At 40.9% G+C, this 18,455-nt stretch overlaps 1 protein-coding gene across 1 annotated transcript in view; it reads left to right on the top strand.

Annotated features, from left to right (window-relative positions):
* pde4d (phosphodiesterase 4D, cAMP-specific) overlaps positions 1-18,455 on the top strand; it is a 221,777-nt gene that overhangs the window by 37,286 nt on the left and 166,036 nt on the right. Inside the window, exon 3 of the mRNA XM_086314649.1 lies at positions 17,783-18,021. Coding sequence (XP_086170775.1) covers positions 17,783-18,021 — 239 coding nt within the window. The remainder of the gene's footprint in view (positions 1-17,782; positions 18,022-18,455) is intronic.

Raw genomic sequence — 18,455 nt, 5'->3', positions numbered from 1 at the left:
ATACCTAATGTTTACCGAGGTCATCAAGTGGACAAATGAGCTGCAAGGTCATTTTCCAATAGGCTTTCATACAATCTGACCTCTCTTTGCAACCACAGGAGTCGCCCTCTGCTGGCCATTACAGAGACTGCAGCTTTTATGATTTTTTTTTTGCTTTTCAGACGGAAAAGCTAGGCCCATCTTTTACATACAGCCAGCGAAGCTAACTCATAGCTGTATGCTCTTTGAGCATACATTAAATCCTTATTGGCTGTCATGTATGCTCAGACAGCATGAATGACTTCATTTCTTATTTAGACATCCTGAAGTATTTATACTTTACAGCACAAACTCCACACATTTCAAAACTGGAATTTTTATTTCAGTGCATACCTCCTTCATCACGCATCCCCCACGACAGCTACACTACCACCTAAACAGAATATGTCTGTGCTCTCACATAATGTTCCCTGAGCTATGTGCAAGCTGCCCATCACTGACCGCTGTCCATCTGGATTTTTAACTGGCAGCTTTCTGGTAATCCTGAAAAACAAGAGAGGTCAGAGATCAGAGATCCCATATAGCAGGAGAAATAAGAGGGTAGATAGTATTGCATAGCAGCAAACAGTAGCAGGATTACCTGCATATGTATTAATGAAACATGCAATCATATAGTTGATAAACTGGCTCATCCTTAAAAATCACAGAGACCTGTGACACTTGTTTTAGTAACAAATTATTTTCTATTTCTATTTTCTATTCATTTTTTGAATCAGTCTGAAGATGTTTCTCTGAATTTGTTCTCTTATTGCTGTGTTTGAAAATAAGAAAGAAAAACTACTGATGCTATATATCCAGTCATACACTTGAACTTGGGTTGAGCTTCAAATGTTGGGCCACGTCTTGGCTCTTTGAAACATCAGAGAGGAAAATAAAAACGGAAAATTTCTCTTCACAAAACACTGTAGTGGGATTATTAGCCAAAATATAAATGACAGATTTCAGCTGAGTAAAAAAATGATACTTTCATTCCTGTTGTAAATCTGCCACATGGTTTTCATTTCTGTGTGAATCATAGTGAAAGATTAGATAGAAATGTCAAAATGGCTATTACAGCCTGGCGCTTATAGGTTCCCACACATTTCCAATCTGTCTTGGTGTGTATTATTATCTACCTTACAGTTCCAACGACATGATGTGGGCTGCGAATGCATGTAAATACAGCTTTCTGCACTAAACTGTGGATTTTAGTCTGCAAACTGCAAGCTTTACTTCACTTGAAGGTCAGTGAGCTCTGATGAGCTCCCTGCATCTCCTTTTGGGAGATCTAAGGTCAAAGGTCATCATGTTAACAACATCCAAAGGAACAGCTGCCTGCAAGATAGATCGCTCAAACTGATTCATAATATTGTATTGAATCAAGGAAAGCACATTATTTAAAAGGGTTACTGGAAAAACTGATAATGACAAGAGCAAATGACCTTTGAAATGGAATAAAATAACACTACTAATGGGACAAAAACTGGCTGATGAGTCACATTTGGTGTCTCTTGTGGGGCTTTAAAACTGCGCTTTACTAAAAACAAAAACATGTCCAGGGGAAATATGATTAAATAATTTTTTTTCTCCCTTTGTTATTAGTCAGAAACTACTCCAACGTTATTGTGGTGATTAAATAACCTGTGTGAGATACGTGCAAGATTTCTAAGTAGAAGCAAGGGACACGGCGAGATGAGCAAGAGTTCATGTCACATGTGCACGTGATTGATGTCTTCATCAACTGAGACAGAGCGAAGAGAGCAGACCACTGGGTTAGAGACGAGAGAGAGACCGTTGGGAGACGTATAGGTGGGACGTGAAGAGAGGACAGGTAATTAGAGGGGAGAGGTGGGAGGTGAGGTGAAGACAAGAAGCGGGTGTTAAAAACAAACAGAAGCAGAGATGCTTCCTCATCATCCTGAGGGGCATATTGAGGTAGAGCAGGGACACAGGCTGCGCTGATGAATACGTTTTGCAAGGCTCTCGGGGGCTGTCCAATCAGGTGGCGCCATTGATGAATAGTCATGAGTCACCTTATCAGCATCACCATGGTTACGCAGATGTGACTGTGGCCCTGTGAATGTGATGAGGGAATAGAAATGGGCCAAACGCTGCTCCCGTCTCCTTCCCGCGCACATCTCGATCACCAATTAGAGCCCAGCAGGGGAGCTTCCAGGCCATGTGCTTGTATCGAGGACAAGGTAAACAGGTTTGCAGTGAGGTGAACAGACAAAGGGGCGCGGTGAAGGTAACGGTTAGAAATTTAATGTGTCTGGAAGAGTGGTAACAGGGGAGGGGAGGTACATTTCAATTCAAGCCTAAATCATTTGATGATTTTAAAAAATCACATTAAAGCCAGTTGTCACACAGCGCGTACAGGTGAGAGCTGGCAGGACGAGCAGAGGGGAAGTGGATGACACGATGTTTAATGAAAAGAGCTGGGAAATTAAATTGAACAGGATCAGAGGAGGAGAAGCGGAAAAGTGACTGAAGGATGAGCACGGCAAGAGACAGCGGCAGGATATGAAGTAAAGAAAATGGACAACAATGTAATGGAATAAAAGGATCGGACAGCACGTAATGATTTATTTAATTCTCCGTCCTCTTTTGCCGGCGTCTCACGAAAGGCAGCGGAGCTCTGAAGTGCAGTTTCAAGAGATCATCAGTTGACAAAAGCTGAAAAAACAAAGCCACTGCTCTGACTCTTGTTGGAATCCCTCTCATGATTAAAGATTAGAGGCTACCCACCAAAGTAATTCAAGCAGTATTTTGTTTTTAATGTTTAGCACATTAGCATAATGGCAGTTTCTCTTTGCGCTTAAACCGCTTTCAACAAATATTTTCACTTAAATGAATATTTTATTGCATCATGCACAGCAGGGGTCACTGACACACTTGACACTAGCGGTCTCTTTATCTCTGATTTGTCTGGTTGAGTGCAAACGATGTTAATTGATTTCGAGCTACTGCCTATCTACCTGTTTATTTATTTATGAGCAAGGGGACCAATGTCCTGCATATTTGAACATGTAATTAGATTAGCAGCTCAATACAAAGGGGACATACTCAAGCACTCAGGGAAATTATGTCTGTTTTCCTCTCAACCCTGCCAAAACTTGGCTTAGGTGAATTTGTTTTATCTGTCTGGAGCCTCATTTATGAAACAGTGCATTGGAAGCATACTAAAAGTGGACATGTGCACAAAAGCTGAAAATGGCGTGCTCCAAAAAGGAATAATCACATTTCTGAAACGTGTTCTCATGCACACCTGCATGCAGTGTTCCCTTTATAAACCGCAATCCACCTGGAAATGTGCTCATGTGGACCAGCCTAATGTTCTGCCTTCTTGATGCCATAAATGGTCAAGGCAAAGCACCTGGTGAATACTAATGAACTGAAATAAGCCTGCTGATCAATGGCTCTTCCAGTCCATTTATACTCGCGTGTAGTGCCCGCGTCCCTCATGCAGCTTTGCAAGCAGTATTTCCAGGTTTATTTATACAGCACCAACTGACAACCATCTTGAGGTGCTTTATATTATAAGGTAAAAATCCTACAATGTTAGAGAGAATCTGATTCTCTGATGCTCTGTGACTAATCACTCAGCGACCGTGGAGAGGAAAAACTTTTATCTAACAGGAAGTGACATCCAATAAAAGCGGGTTAAGAAGGGACAGCCAATTAGTAGGCTGAAGGAAAAGGGATCAAAGAAAAGAAGATGTTGAAGCTGCAGATTTAGACAATCCACATGTGCATCTACGGGGTGTGGTGACTGGAAGAGGAACAGAGTGCGTCGCAGAGTTTTCAGTGCACTCTGTGCGCTGCACGACACAGATTGTGTTTACAGACACAATTTTAAACACAAAAACTGAACCACAACTAATCTGACTAGTTATACATGCACAGAATTAGGAGATTAAAGCTACCGAGACTTTGATCTGCAGTTATTTCATGCACTTTCTTGTCTTGAATTTCTAACACTGAAAGTCATTATTTTAGCCCGTGTGAAGTTAAATGGAGTCGGCCTGTGTTCACAGTTGATAGGTAAAGTGCGGCAAAACCTTCCTAAATCCACCTGCCGCGTCGCACAACTGCAACTGCTCAGCTAACCACAGGTGTGAGTGAGGCAGCATACAGGCTGACTTGCTCTCCGGTGCTCCAGGAGTGGGAAATGTGATAGCGAGATGGTGCTGATGAAATACTGAGCGGAATTTGATTTGGGATTTCATATATTTTACAGTTAAAAGGTGCTTGCCTAATCCCACACACGCGAATAAGACTGCAGGTTTGACTGTTAAACCGGCTCTGAAGTAACGTGCAGTTAAAAGTGAGACTAAATGTGTGAGTCAGGCTTTCATATATGTGTACTAATTTCATTTTATTCACAAATGCACCATCTGCCTTGTCAGTTTCCTCTGCCTCTCAGACGTTTGTGCACATGAATGGATCAGAGTTTCTGCCCAGGTGTGCACATTCTCCCATCAAGTTTGGTTTTGTAGGCACCAACATGTGCACGGAAAGCGGCACAGGCCTTGTGTATTTTTTTTTTACATTAGATTTGAGGCCTCTGGTCTTTATGTTATCTAGACAGGCTTGACATTTATTTAGTCTTCTACACTGTGTGTAAAGAAACATTACCACCTGCTCGCCATTCTCATTTCACAGCCTGTTGACTGCATTTTAAGTGTGATTAATCTTGCATAAGATGTTTGGCAGCGTGCCTGTTCCGGATGTGGGTTTGATGCATGAAGGGTGTATAAACTCTGCCAGGGAAGGTCGGCACAGTGGCTGCGTGGAGTGATGAATCTTAAATCTGTTAAGTGTCAAAATTTACCAATATTTAATTCATGGATGACACATTGATCATGTTTGCGTCAAAGAAAACCCTCAGGACATTAATGCTCAATCTTCAGAACACCATTATTGTGCACGGATACAAAAACTGCAATAAGACTCGGATATATTACAGTAGAGTGACCTTTCCCCTTTGCACAGGTAAGGAAACGCGCTTTGGATTTCAAGTATCTTGACCCTATCTCTTCTAGTTTTCACTTTTATCAAGCTTTGCCTTCTTGACTTTTCTGCAAAGTTTTCTCCTAACAGTAGGTTTCAGGCACTTTCATCTCATTTTATTATTCTCAGGCCAGAGCATCACAGAGCCACGCTTGAAGCCAAGAAAAATCTGGTCTTGTCCCTTCCAGACGTTTATTCTTCTGCCTTGAGGCTACCAGATAGGGGGCTCTTTGAAACAAACTGATTCATCTACCTCACCTTCAGGGTGACATGTCAGTACAACCAGGCTGTGGCTTCTTTATCACCCGCCTTCTAGTTTTCTCTCAGTAATCTCTTTTTTTTTTTTGCACATCCTATTTTGTCCAAAATGCTGCTGTGATAGCAAGTAAACAAAAGGATGCGTCACTGCAATGTGTCTGTTTTGCTTTTACAACCTACGGTCTTAAAGCATTGCATGCATGCAATGTCTCAATAAAATATACATGTTTATTTTAACTGAACTGAAATGTTTGCTTGAAATAGAAAGAAAAAGAAATCCTGTGGCTTCATGTATGACGAGAGTGTCTACGAATAGAAAGACAATTTGCATATAACAGCAGCTGCATATGCCTAGCAGGGAGGGAGGTGTTTCAGAACTTGCCCCCCGCCACCCTCTTCACAATTGCAAGTGTAGTAGGAGGGAGGTATGATGTACTATTAATGCCATCTTTGTGCAGCTGCTTTCACACTCTGCACTTCACAAAGAAATGTCAGTCATTTTCTAATGAGTGATCAAGCCTCAAGGCCTTCACAGAATCCCTAGAGATGTACACATTTTCTCTTTCAATAAAAACCTTGATGTCAGCGTACAATAAAGCACGCCTAGTCTCGAATGCACTCTGCTGTACTGTAAATCCCCGGAAATCCCATGATGTCATCTGTTGTCTGCATCCAGTTGGAATCCCTTTGTGTTTTGTATTTTTTCCTTGTGCAGCTTCTTTTAATATTATTAATAAAGGTGCTAAATTTAAATAATACTGATTTGCAGACCACTGCACCCCTTCTTCACTTTCCGAATATAATACAGGGAAAACTGCTGTGATCACTGTGTGCTGTGGAAGATGAACTGAAGTTAATTTTTATTACCCCACGGGATGCTGTGTTTTACAGCTACATTAACCACTAAGCCAAGCAGTAAAAACACACCTGGTTGTAAATGCCAGTAATTCTCACCATGGAGCCAAATATAAACCTGCGTTGTTACAGCGACCCTTTTACTGAGCAGACAAACCTGTAAGTGAGGCTTTCATATTGAAGAGTAACATGCTGGAAGCTGTGGTTATTACAGTGTCCAAAATAGACGCGGTTGCAAACAGTATGCATTCTGCATTCAGAGACAGAGCAGATAAAACCTTTGTGTTTTTTGCTTCAAATGTGTTGGTGACTTCCTGAAAGCTCACTATGCTTTCAGATAAATTTGAACTTAACGGCTTTTTTTGTTTATTTGTTTGTTTGTTTTTAACCAGGAGATTTACTGCATCTTCTGCAGGTATCGCTCTTCCTTCATCTCCTCTCTCAGTCCCCTGCTCTCTTCCTCCGTTTTGTGTTAAGTTCTTCCCACTTCTGAGACTTCTCTCATTCCCCTCTGGGCTTCACTCAGAATCCATTTAAGATTTATTCTCCGATAAAAACCAATTGCTAAATTCTGAGCACAGAGATGAATGATGTGACTGAAGATGAGGGGTTGCACATACTGAGTATAGTGCAGGCTACCTCGGGCTTGAAATTGGAATGGTGCAACCCTGTATTTTATTCCAGCTGCTGATCACAGCCGCTTTGTTAAGTAGCCTGACAAACTAAAGTGTTAGATAAATTTCAAGATCACACACCTGTTATTTTAGCACACATCGTTCCACACGTGAGTGACCCTTTTTAGTCCTTGAAAGTCAAATGAAATAGCATATATTAATAAACTGACATCGGTAAGGTAATGCTTCTTCATCTTCTTCTTTTCTTTTAATAGAGAAAATAAGGAAATGCCCTCAGTTTGCCTTCGGCAATGCTCAGACACTTTCTGCAGATGGTGTTGCAGGAAGACAAAGAAAGCAGCATCAAGGAACAGATGAAAAACAAACTAAATCCACAAAAAAAAGAAAAAGGCCTGTTTAGATACCACTTTCAGCTGTTTCTACAAAAGCCAAGCCAACTGTTTTTTTGTTTCGTCTTAATCCTCCCAAAAGGTCAACCAATTAAAAAAAAAGGGAGCCTAATGAAAAATTCTGTTTATGAAAAAGGGATGGCTTCCTGTTTGCTGTGGCCTAATTGACATGTATTAATTAATAAATTATGCACACGAAAGGGGGAGGAACAGTTTGAATCCTCAGTGATGTTACTAGAAATCTGAACTGCATGGAAATGTGTAACGTTTGATGTGCAGCAGGACCATTACTAATATGTAGCAGTGATAAAGAGTCCGTATCATCTGACTTATTCACAGCGCCAGAGGAAAAGACAGGAAGAGGACAGAATTAGCATGAAGGAAATGATATTAAATGAGAGCGTGTGGCTATCCTTACGTGAATAAATGAGACCTGCGTGTGTGCAAAATAACTGAATAGTGCCAAAATTGAGCCACCTGCATATCTAAGAAGACTCACATCAATAGTCGTCATCAAAGGCTTCAGCATCCTGCAGAAAAGATGAATTTTTCTTTTTTTTGTCAGATAAATTTCAATTCACATGCATTTTTGATCATTTCCATAATAAAAAAGCATAAAATCAAAGCAGAGTGTGAGCTGTGTATTCTCAACTATATTGCACAGGATGTTGATTGGTATCCAGATTACCCAGCTGGAGGGATTTCCATTGGTGATACATACTGATGCACCTGTGTGGTCAAAGCATCAGACTGGATGAACATTTCCTGTTTCTTGCAGATAGCTCCTCTGTCAGCTGTAAGCTTAGGGCTCGAGTTGGAATATGACCCTTTTTGTATTGATTTTTCTACTCCCTCTGTCACCAAAACCAAATTAAGTGAATTAAGTACTTAAGAATTAAGTACTTTTACTAGCAAGAAGTAGGAGCATGTTACTTTGTCGCGAGGCTGAGTTGGGCTGATAAAATATAAGTATTTCTAAGAGTTTCTCTGAAGGGGATTTTATTTTCTTATAGTTTATGAAAGAAAGTAAATTTGCCAACTATGGAAATTCAAAACATCTGAACATGTAACCATGCTGATGTAACTACATTTAAGCTGTAGGTTTACCAATCCTCTATCCAAGTAAATAGGGAGGTGGGGATAACTGTAATTTAGTTAAGTGCCACCACATGGTTAAACTCAAAAAACTCAAAGTTACTTCTGTAGTATAATAGGCTTATATACACTTATTGAACACTTTGTTAGGTACCCTTTGTGCCTGCAGAATTCTTTGTGCTAGCTTTATCAAGGTCCTGGAAACACTCCTCAGAGATTTTGCTCCATATTGACACAATGGCATCACATAAATGCTTCAGATTTGTTGGCTGCACATCCAGGATTTGAATCTCCTGTTCCAATAAATCTCAAAGGTGCTCTATTGGAATGAGCTCTGGTGACTGCGGAGGCCATTTGAGTAGAGTGTCATCTTCAAAAAAATAGTTCGACTTGAGCTTTGTGATACGGTGTATTTCCTGCTGGAAGCGGCCATCAAAAGATGGGTACACTTGGGTCATAAAGAGATGGACATGGTCATCAGTGATAATCAGGCAGGCTGATGTTCACTTGGTACTAAGAGGCCTGAAGTGCACCTATAAAATATCCCCCACACCGTTATACCACTAGCCTGAAGCGTTGATAGAAGGCAGACTAAATGCTTTCATGTTGTTTTTGCAAATTCTGACCCCACCATCTGAATGTCAAGGCAGAAATTGAGACTCATCAGATCAGACAGACTAGTCTTTTACCAGAGGTGGGACCAAGTCATTGTTTTGCAAGTCTCAAGTAAGTCTCAAGTCTTTATCCTCAAGTCTCAAGTCAAGTCTCAAGTAATGTCAGGCAAGTCAGAGTCGAGTCTCAAGTCACTGGTGTAAAAGTCCGAGTCAAGTCACAAGTCTGAAATTTTGAATTTCAAGTCCTTTCGAGTCTTTAAAAAAAAAAAAACAACGAAAAAATAATGTTGCAGTTATGCTAAATGTAAATGTTAGACCATGTAATTTTAAAATCTGTGTTTTTCTCAACACATGACAAAATAGTGAACTTAGAAAATATACACAAATTGTGAAATTGCACCTCTTTAAAATGCAGCTCAATTAAACCTAGCTCCAAGAATAATTTTCACCGACATTTCTGAGATAAGCTGCATGTTATTCTTGGATGCGGTTGTAGGACCGGCTTTAAAATCGCATGACAAAAATATCATACACATTAAAAAAACTGTATCACCAACGTAGCCTGGACAACATTTGCTAGTTAGATGAAGTCAGCTATCTCATCGTAGCATATTTATATGCATATTTATAATCATACGGTTCTTGGAGTGAGTGCATACACTCATGAAGTTTAGTAACTTCAGGTCACTGCAACAAGCCCAGGTACAGTTTACCGACGGATGGGTGCAGGACCTTGAAATGCACCGTGTAGAACGAAAGACCATCGTACGTATCATAAGTTTACCGGTCTCACAAATCGTCTTCATAAATACACATTCGTTAACCGTTTATTAATAGGACCTTTGAGCTCAACGGTAATTAATTAGTAGTGGAAATAATTTCTGGTAGCATCACAGAAATGTAGCAGTGACAATAATATTGTATGCTGTAATCGTACTGGGCAATTAGTGATACAAAAAACCTGTTTTATCCTGTGAATAAAAGTATATGTTTTTGTCAATGTACCATAATAACAGAGGCGAAACGCAATATTGTGTCAGGACAATTCACTATTTATGCACAATAAACACAATAAATAAAGGAGCATAGCGCGACAATTTCTGTTCAGCGCCAGACTTGCTTGTAACCTATATCACCAGTTATGTTATGAAAGTGACGTATTAACTACTAAAAAACACTGACCTTTGTGTAAATGCTTGGAGCAGACTAACCTGTGAGCTGGAGTGTTCTGGGACGTTATATTTGACCTTTGAATGGCTGCAATCCAGGCCACCCGTCGCCTCTTTGTTACTTCGGAAACATGGCTCGAACAATTTCTCTTCAACGACGTAATCCGATAACAACCGATCTCTTTACCCGTCGGCTTCCCGTGGCTGTCATGCGACCGGCTATTGCAGTTAATAATACAACAGCTTCTTGACATTTTTGTGTTTCTTTTTATCGCTGTATAACTGATTTTAATTGAAAGCCTGCGTGCGCTAGTACCGCTTGCCACGAGTTCCCAGAATCCTTTGCGGTTCTACCCGTGAATGACGTCACATTTTCAATCTCTATATAATATGCATGTTAAATTTTGTATTTGGGGTAAAATATCAAGTCTTTTCAAGTAAACCGGTTCAAGTCCAATTCAAGTCCCAAGTCATTGGTGTAAAAGTCCAAGTCAAGTCACAAGTCTTAGAACATTTTTTCAAGTCAAGTCTAAAGTCATAAAATTAATGACTCGAGTCTGACTCGAGTCCAAGTCATGTGACTCGAGTCCACACCTCTGTCTTTTACTGTCTGGTTCTAATGAAGCTTTTGTTTTCTGTTCTCAGCTGAAAGGAGGCACCGGGTGTGGTTTTGTACTGCTGTAGCTCACCTTGCTTTGAGGTTTGACACATTGTGCATTCAGAGATGCTCTTTTGCAAAATTTTCTTGTAATAAGTGGGTTACTATTTCAGTTACTGTTGCCAGCTCGAAGCAGTCTGACCATGCTCCTCTGATCTCTGGCATCAACAAGGCATTTTCACCCAGAGAACCGTTGCTCAGTGGATAGTTCCTCTTTTTTTGGAACATGCTCTGTAAACTGTAGTAGTGGCTGTGTGGGGAAGTCCCAGTAGATCAGCGGTTTGTGAAATACTTAGACCAGTCTGTCTGTCATCAACATGCCACATTCAAACTCTTAAATCGCCTTTCCTTCCTATTCTCATGCTCAGTTTTAGCTTTAAAAGTCATCTTGACCATGTCTACATAAATGCTTGCTTCCATGTGACTGGCTCATTAGATATTTAGTTTAACAGCTGAACAGCTGTACCTGATAAAGTGGTTAGTGAGTTTTATATTGACCGATTTTAACTTTTGGCTGGGACAAACATCTTTGATGTTTGATTGGACTTTTAGATACGCACCTTTCCAAGAGCACAGCTGTTACACATGGATTTATGTGCTAACTTTCTGCCTAGACTGTGTCAAAGTTACTATTGAGTATGTGCTGCTTTTCTGCCACCGCTCTTGTTATTAACTCCCTGAGAGAACTGAAGGATGGAGTAGCGATAGTGTTAGTGGCAAATCAGTTCTCTTCATTATGTATTTACTATCAGACTCCTCATCACCTTCACTGTTTCCTAAAGACTGAATTAAAAACCTGGCACATCTTGGTTGTTTACCAGAAACTGTTCATTGATTTTCACATTCACGCATTTCGACTTGACCATCATTGGGTTGGCATATGAAGTGTGCAGAGAACCCAGGAGAGTCACAGCAGACCAATTAACCTTTCAGTGATCCCACTTATTATAAAGAGCCACTTCAGGCATCAGGAGAGACAGCACAAGTGCCTAAAAATGAAGTACTGTGTCCATAATCACGCACACACGTTTCAAAAGTCTCACAACCTCAGTCACTTTTATACTACCTCTCACCCATGGCTTCTTAATTACACTGAAATCATCGTGATCACTCGTGTTCCCTCCAGTTTTACTTTGAATTTCTCGTCTTCCTTTGTTTATAATTTAAACGTTATTTTGTTTCATTTTTCTTTTCTCAGTATTTGTCTGTTTGTCTGATTACACTGTCATGATGAAGATTAACGGTCTTTTAGATGCTTGTTGTAGACATTAGTGACAGCATGTCAAATAAAAAAACAAAAAAACAAACAAATACGAATCATCCATCCATCCATCCATCCATCCATCCATCCATTCGCTTCCGCTTATCCTTTTCAGGGTCGCGGGGGGCGCTGGAGCCTACCCCAGCTGTCATAGGGCGAAAGGCGGGGTACACCCTGGACAGGTCGCCAGTCTGTCGCAGGGCTAACACATAGGGACAGACAACCATTCACACTCACATTCACTCGCACATTCACACCTAGTGACAATTTAGATTAATCAATTAACCTATCCCCACAAGCTGCATGTCTTTGGACGGTGGGAGGAAGCCGGAGTACCCGGAGAGAACCCACGCAAACACGGGGAGAACATGCAAACTCCACACAGAAAGACCCTGGCCTGATGGTGGAATTGAACTCAGGACCTTCTTGCTGTGCGGCAACAGTGCAACCACCGTGCCACCGTGCTGCCCACAAATACGAATCAAAGGAATTTAAATTCACAGGATTCTAATAGAGCACTACAATAGGGCCTGAAGCATATTACATAAAGTGCAAGTGCAAATATAATAGCACTAGCCTGTATCGCTTTGACAAAAGACTGAATGACTATTACATAAATCGCTTAAAGGACTCTGAATGTACTGTTGGAGGAATGGTTAATCCTGACTGGGCCCCATTGATTCATTTGAGCCTGCTTTACATTTAGCCTGCAGAAAAGTGAAGGTTAAGCATGCCAGCTCCCCTCGTTTCCCTCTGCAAGCCACCGTCTGTGGCAACGAGTCTAATACAGGTAATTATGTAGGAATGAAAGGCTCAATAGCTTCACGGATGAAGATTGGCATCTTGATTAATGCAAGCATGGACGGGTGGGAGGGTGAGGTGTTTGCGCTGTACACTGGAGGGTGAGGCAGAACAGTCACGACAGAGGTGGAGAGGGAAGTCAACCACACACACACACACACACACACACACAAGTCACTGACGTGAAAGGTTATTCTGGGGTAATACGTATGTAATGCTTTAGAGCGATCTGCTTGGAAAATTTACTTTTCGTCGTTGAAAGGTGAACATGTGTTTTTGAGCGTTCTGTTATTACATTTGCAATCAGAGGGAGAAAAAGTGTGTGTGTGTGGGGGGGGGGGGGGGTGTCAAACCCAGATGCAGGACACAGACTAAAAGTTCAAACGACAGCAGCTTCTTTGAAGCCGTGAGGTAATGGAGGGAAGCAGGTAGTGGTGAGTACAGGCAGAGGCCGGGGAGAGCTGGTGGCTTAGTGGGGCTGAGGAGGAAGGCTGGTGGAGTGGGCAGAGCAGGGACGTAGGGAAGAGAGTGAGTGTGGATGAGAGGATGGAGTGGCAGGCAAGCTAGTGGCTGGAGAGGCAGGGCTGAGTAGCGTGAAGGAAGGGAAAGATTAAGTGTCCAGTAAGCAGCTGTTTAGGTAATAGGATGACTTTTTATGCCAACCCTAACTTTGATATTGGCCCTAAGATTGCTGCAACATCACATAAACATGTATGTCCTTTCATGTCCTCTGTCACGTGTTGTGTTGTAGCTAGGAAAGCATAAGGCTAAGGTTGCGTGCAGGTAAATGCTGGCTGTGTAACGGGCAGGAACCGAATACACAGGACTCGAAAACCAAGTTTAAACTAAAAGACAGCTTTATTGCAGAAGTTACCCAAAGTACAAATTAATCCAGGTCCAAAAAACTAGGAAACCAAGCACGGAGTAATCTTAAAGGAACACAAACTGCAAAGGAGGATCCAACCCCGAGGGAGAATACAACAAAGAACCGAAGCAAACTGAGGGTCTAAATAAACACAAGGAGATTAAAGCAGAGTGGAGACACTGGGGAAAACAGCTGAACAGAATCCAACCGATGAGACAGGGGACGCAAAACGAAACACAACACACACGAGATGACTATAAAAAATAAAATGGGAAAGTAACCAAAAAACACATAACCAGGGAGACAATATAGAATATAGAACAAAGAATAATCAAACACACAAAACCAGAGAAACCCCAAAACATCCCAAAACTCAAAACAGAGACCATGATAGAAATACAGAGTTAGTTTATCTCCATCTCCTTCTACCTCCTAACATTATGAGCAAGCAGGCAAACACACGAAGGGGCACTGGACCGTGCTAAGTGAACAAACTAGCCTAGAGTGGGTGGAAATCTGGGCCTGATGTGCTGCAGATGGTCTTTTTTTTCTTTTTGCTAAGGAAAGCTCCTTACAGAGTGAAATGGCCTGGAAGTATCTAAAGTAGAAGCCATGATTAGCGCTAGTCACATTTTCTAAATGCTAAATAAAGGTGCTGTTAAGCTTCCTTTCCTATCTCGGTAAGCATAGGCGCAGTGCCAGCTTTTATGAAAGGATGGCAGTGTGCATCCAGTTTGACCGCAGCCGTAGAGGACGAGAAGGATGCCAAACCGAAAAGAGAAATATACAGAGGGCAGAGGAACAAGAGGAAGGGAAGAACACCAGGAATACATGGTGTGAATAAGGACCTCGACAGCTGAATTATTTTAAGTAGGTCTAATTTATTGAGTTGACAAAATGGGTAACTTGCCTCAGGTCTTAGTCCCCATGGGTGCTACAAAAAGCTCCTGGTCTGCTGGTCGTGTTAATTGTTTGATTAGCAGCAAACCTGTGCGGGAATTTTCACAATTAAAGTATAAAATCAGCTAATGAGCATTATTATTAGTTAATTCTGTCGCTATGGAAGATGAATGAAAAGTCACGTTCACTTTAAAGGCTTGTTATGTAGGGAGTAATCACCTGTAAAAGAATAATGGTTGACCCTTACTTTAATAGGAAACCCTTGTTATTCATGCAGAGCAAAAACTCCCTGTGGTTGCTGTAAGATTAATGGCACAGAATCAGCCTTGATTTATCATACCACCTCACAAACCCAGTCCGCGCGTGTGTGTATATGTGTGTGTGTGTGTGTGTGTGCAATCAAGTGTGTCGTGTATCAAAGATTGTCCTGGAGCCACTCACTACACAAATAACTGATTGCCTCCTTCCTGTCCATGAGGAGAGCGTACCTAAGAAGAATTCAAATTTCTTCAGTGGTCGTGCTTTGTGTTCAAGGCTTATTCTGCTAAACTCTAATATAGCCAATGATGGTGCTAACCGCTGCAGCTGTGCCACCCAAAATTGATAGTAATATTATTATTATTAAAGGAATTTGCATGATTTGTTGAGAAAATGGGCTCTAATGCAGGAAAGCTTGCTTAAAACAGTTCTGTTTTTAAAACAGAGGCTCTGCTGCTGCCATCAAAGCAGTAGAATCAACTTTTCTGGTAACTCCTTAATGGCACATTGACCACCTGATGTGTTTCCTCCAGGTTAGCTTGCTGCTGTAAATGACTTTCTGTCCCTTCTCACTTTGTGTCACCACAGACACACACAGTCTTTCAGATAGCTCTTGCCCCCCTGCTGAACTTCTTATCAGTTTTTTTCCCTTCTGTCTTGACCCCATGTGCTATGTCATTTTCACTTTGAGCTTCCTCTATTTCTTAAGCGAGCAACTTCCTATTTGAACATTTGTTAAATCCAACAGATTGCCCTTCAGAAATTGTGTTTCATTGTATTTAATCAATCTTGATTTTTGTTAGATTTTTTGTAATTATAACCTACAATCATGGTTGTTTTTTTTTTAGGTTTCAGAGAAAGCAATTATTTTTTTTCACCTCTGTTATGTTTAATACTGAACTAAGAAAACAATTTTCACAAGTTCGCGGTGGATAAATTAATCATCAAGATGCATTCAAATGTATACTTCTTTTTTTTACGCAGAACACAGAAGTGTTATATGAAAACAGACACCCGACCGATGAGTGCTAGTTTGTGTGTAACAGGGGGTCACTCACCTGCATCACAGTAGAAAGTGAGCACTATTTAACTAAACAAATTGGACTGCAGGTTGCGGTGTTAATTTTGATAGATTCTGAGGAATTTGGTCCAAATATCCACAGGCTAGTTTACGCAGACTCACGGGAGATATTTAACCCTCCAATAAAAAATATAAATCTATAAATTAGATTACACACAGGTGCACTGTTTAGTCATTAGTACTCATCAGGCAATGTTTATGGGCAACTGACTGCACTTGGACCAAAGGGGGCTGAATAATTACGCACACCCCACTTTGCAGTTATTTATGTGTAAAAAATGTTTGGAATCATGTATGATTTTCGTTCCACTTCTCACGTGTACACCACTTTGTATCGGTCTTTCATGTGGAATTCCAATAAGATTTGTAGCTGTAATGTGACAAAATGAGGAAAAGTTCAAGGGGGCTGATTACTTTTGCAAGCCATTGTATATCTGTTTTGCCATCACTTCTTGAGAAATAGCCCATCACTGGGCCCCTGAACGAGTCACGTATTGTGTCTTGAAGTGAAAAAGATAAAAAAAGGTGACCTGAGAAATGCCTTTCACAAATGACCTAGGGATCTTTTTTCACACTTGTCACAGTTGAAAAAGCACTGATGGAATTTCTGAAAGCTCACTTCTGTTAGCGTTTTGAGTGAGCCATGACTGTGAGAAGCAAACACAAAAGCAGAACCTCCCCTAAGTTAGTCAAGCAACCATTAATACACCTGCACTTTCCCTTTAATTATAAAACTACTGTTTGTACAAATGTAAACACTACCCTTCAATAAACATGCTTTAACTTTAAAGCGCAGCTAGTTAGCATTTTATCCACATGGAAAATCTAACAAGGAGTACCAAGATATGTTCTCCCTATTTACATGGGCAGTGTGGAGTGGCAGGTCTACTGGGGACACCTTTGTTATGGCAGCCGTTTTTCCTCTTTTAAAATGTTCTTTTCTTTGTCCCTCAGCCCGGCCTGAAAGGTTAAGTCTGATTTTCAAAGGGGTTTTTTTCCTGTTAAAAGAGAGTTTGAGTCTTTATGATATTATGAGAAAGTAAGCAAGTAATGTAAATTGCCCTGAGAGAAGACTACAAATGAACACAAAATGAATAAAACTGAACTGAACTTTTTAAAAGCTATGGCGTCTGAGAGACTTGTAAAAAAATCAGTGTAATCAGTTTTTATAAAAACTGCTAAAAGAGCCGATGATTCAACTTTATGATCATTTTAGAGGCTGTAGTTTGTTGGATATTACGTTATCCTGACTGGAAATTTGATCATTTTTGCCCACCCTCTCTCTGTCAGGGATTAGGATCTATTGCAGGACAGTTGTATTTTACTGCTTTAGGTTTAGCAAAGTGTACTTAATAAAATTAGATTTTTTAAAAGTCAGAGTTAAGGATGCCGTAGATCTCAAGAAAAGCCTGATTTTCTTTTCGTTGTTTTTTTTTTTTTTTAATCAGATTGTGCTTTTCATCAATAAACAGTCAAGTGAAAGCTTGTACCAGTGGTGCTGGATGAATGGTCTGGCCACATATTGAAGGCTGAGAGAGCAAGATGTCTTTTAATGGACTTTTCTGGACAGGAGTAATCTTTGGCTTTGAGCACAAGGCAAAATTGTGCTAAGAGAAGCATCAGAAGCCTAAAACACACAGTACATTGGTTTTTATGCCCTTTGATGGACATAACTACCAACCAAACACTGCACGCCTTAAGTAAAGGAAAGAACGAGGGATTCTGTATTTACCAAAACCACCTGACTGCCATTTTACTCCAAGCTGCTACCAGGAGTTCAGTCTCTGTCTTCCCTTTCTTTCTGATCCTGCTTTTCCCTCTTTTTTCATATTATGTTTCACCCTCGTTAGGATGAAATCTGTTATCTGTGAGGCATTTTCAATTTACCTGCTTTTCTATCATCCCCCTCCAGGTGTCCGATGACTCGTCCGACTCCCCAGAGCCGGGGCCAGTCACCTGCATGGAGCCCTTCATGGTGCGGAGGCTTTCCTGCAGGACAGTCCAGTTGCCCCCTTTAGCCTTTCGACAGGCAGAGCAGTACTACTGTGATCGCAAGCCGGAGCCGGACACAGTGACAGTCCCACCACGGCCCACAACACTGCCACTGCGCACACCGCCACTCATTGCTATAACCGCGGCTGATACCAGCAGGTAGGACGATGTGGGTGTGCTGCTTTTCTTAAAAGTGTTTTTTTAAGTCCTCCAGGTAACTTCATTTTACATACAGTTTGAAAATGTGTTCAAACTTTACTGGTGGCTGAGCTCTGATCGTTAAATACTCATGCTTAAAAGTCTGTTCCTGGAAAAATACTCATACTTCAGTTAGGAACTTGACAGCTTTATGCCGTGAGTTAAGGGAACTATATTTACCTCTAAAGAAATGCACATGTAGCATCAGATGTTTAGTTGTCACTACAAGCCAAAAACAGGTTTCAGCAGGTACATACAAGTTTTTGCCCACTCATAGACATTACCTGAGTCAGTACAAGGGCTGTCAAAAGAAGACAAGCAGCAGTCTCGCTGCCTTATAACCTCAAATTCTTCAGGTAGGTGAAGAAATACCAACATTTCACAGATGACTATTT

This window comes from Aulonocara sp. 'chitande type north' Nkhata Bay, linkage group LG12, assembly GCF_057382095.1.
Source record: "Aulonocara sp. 'chitande type north' Nkhata Bay isolate Kocher_YH1m ecotype deep benthic linkage group LG12, A_spYH_male_GT1.1, whole genome shotgun sequence".
NCBI lineage: Eukaryota > Metazoa > Chordata > Actinopteri > Cichliformes > Cichlidae > Aulonocara > Aulonocara sp. 'chitande type north' Nkhata Bay.
The sequence above is the reverse complement of the archived record's forward strand: the minus strand, read 5'-3'. Positions and strand labels throughout refer to the sequence as shown.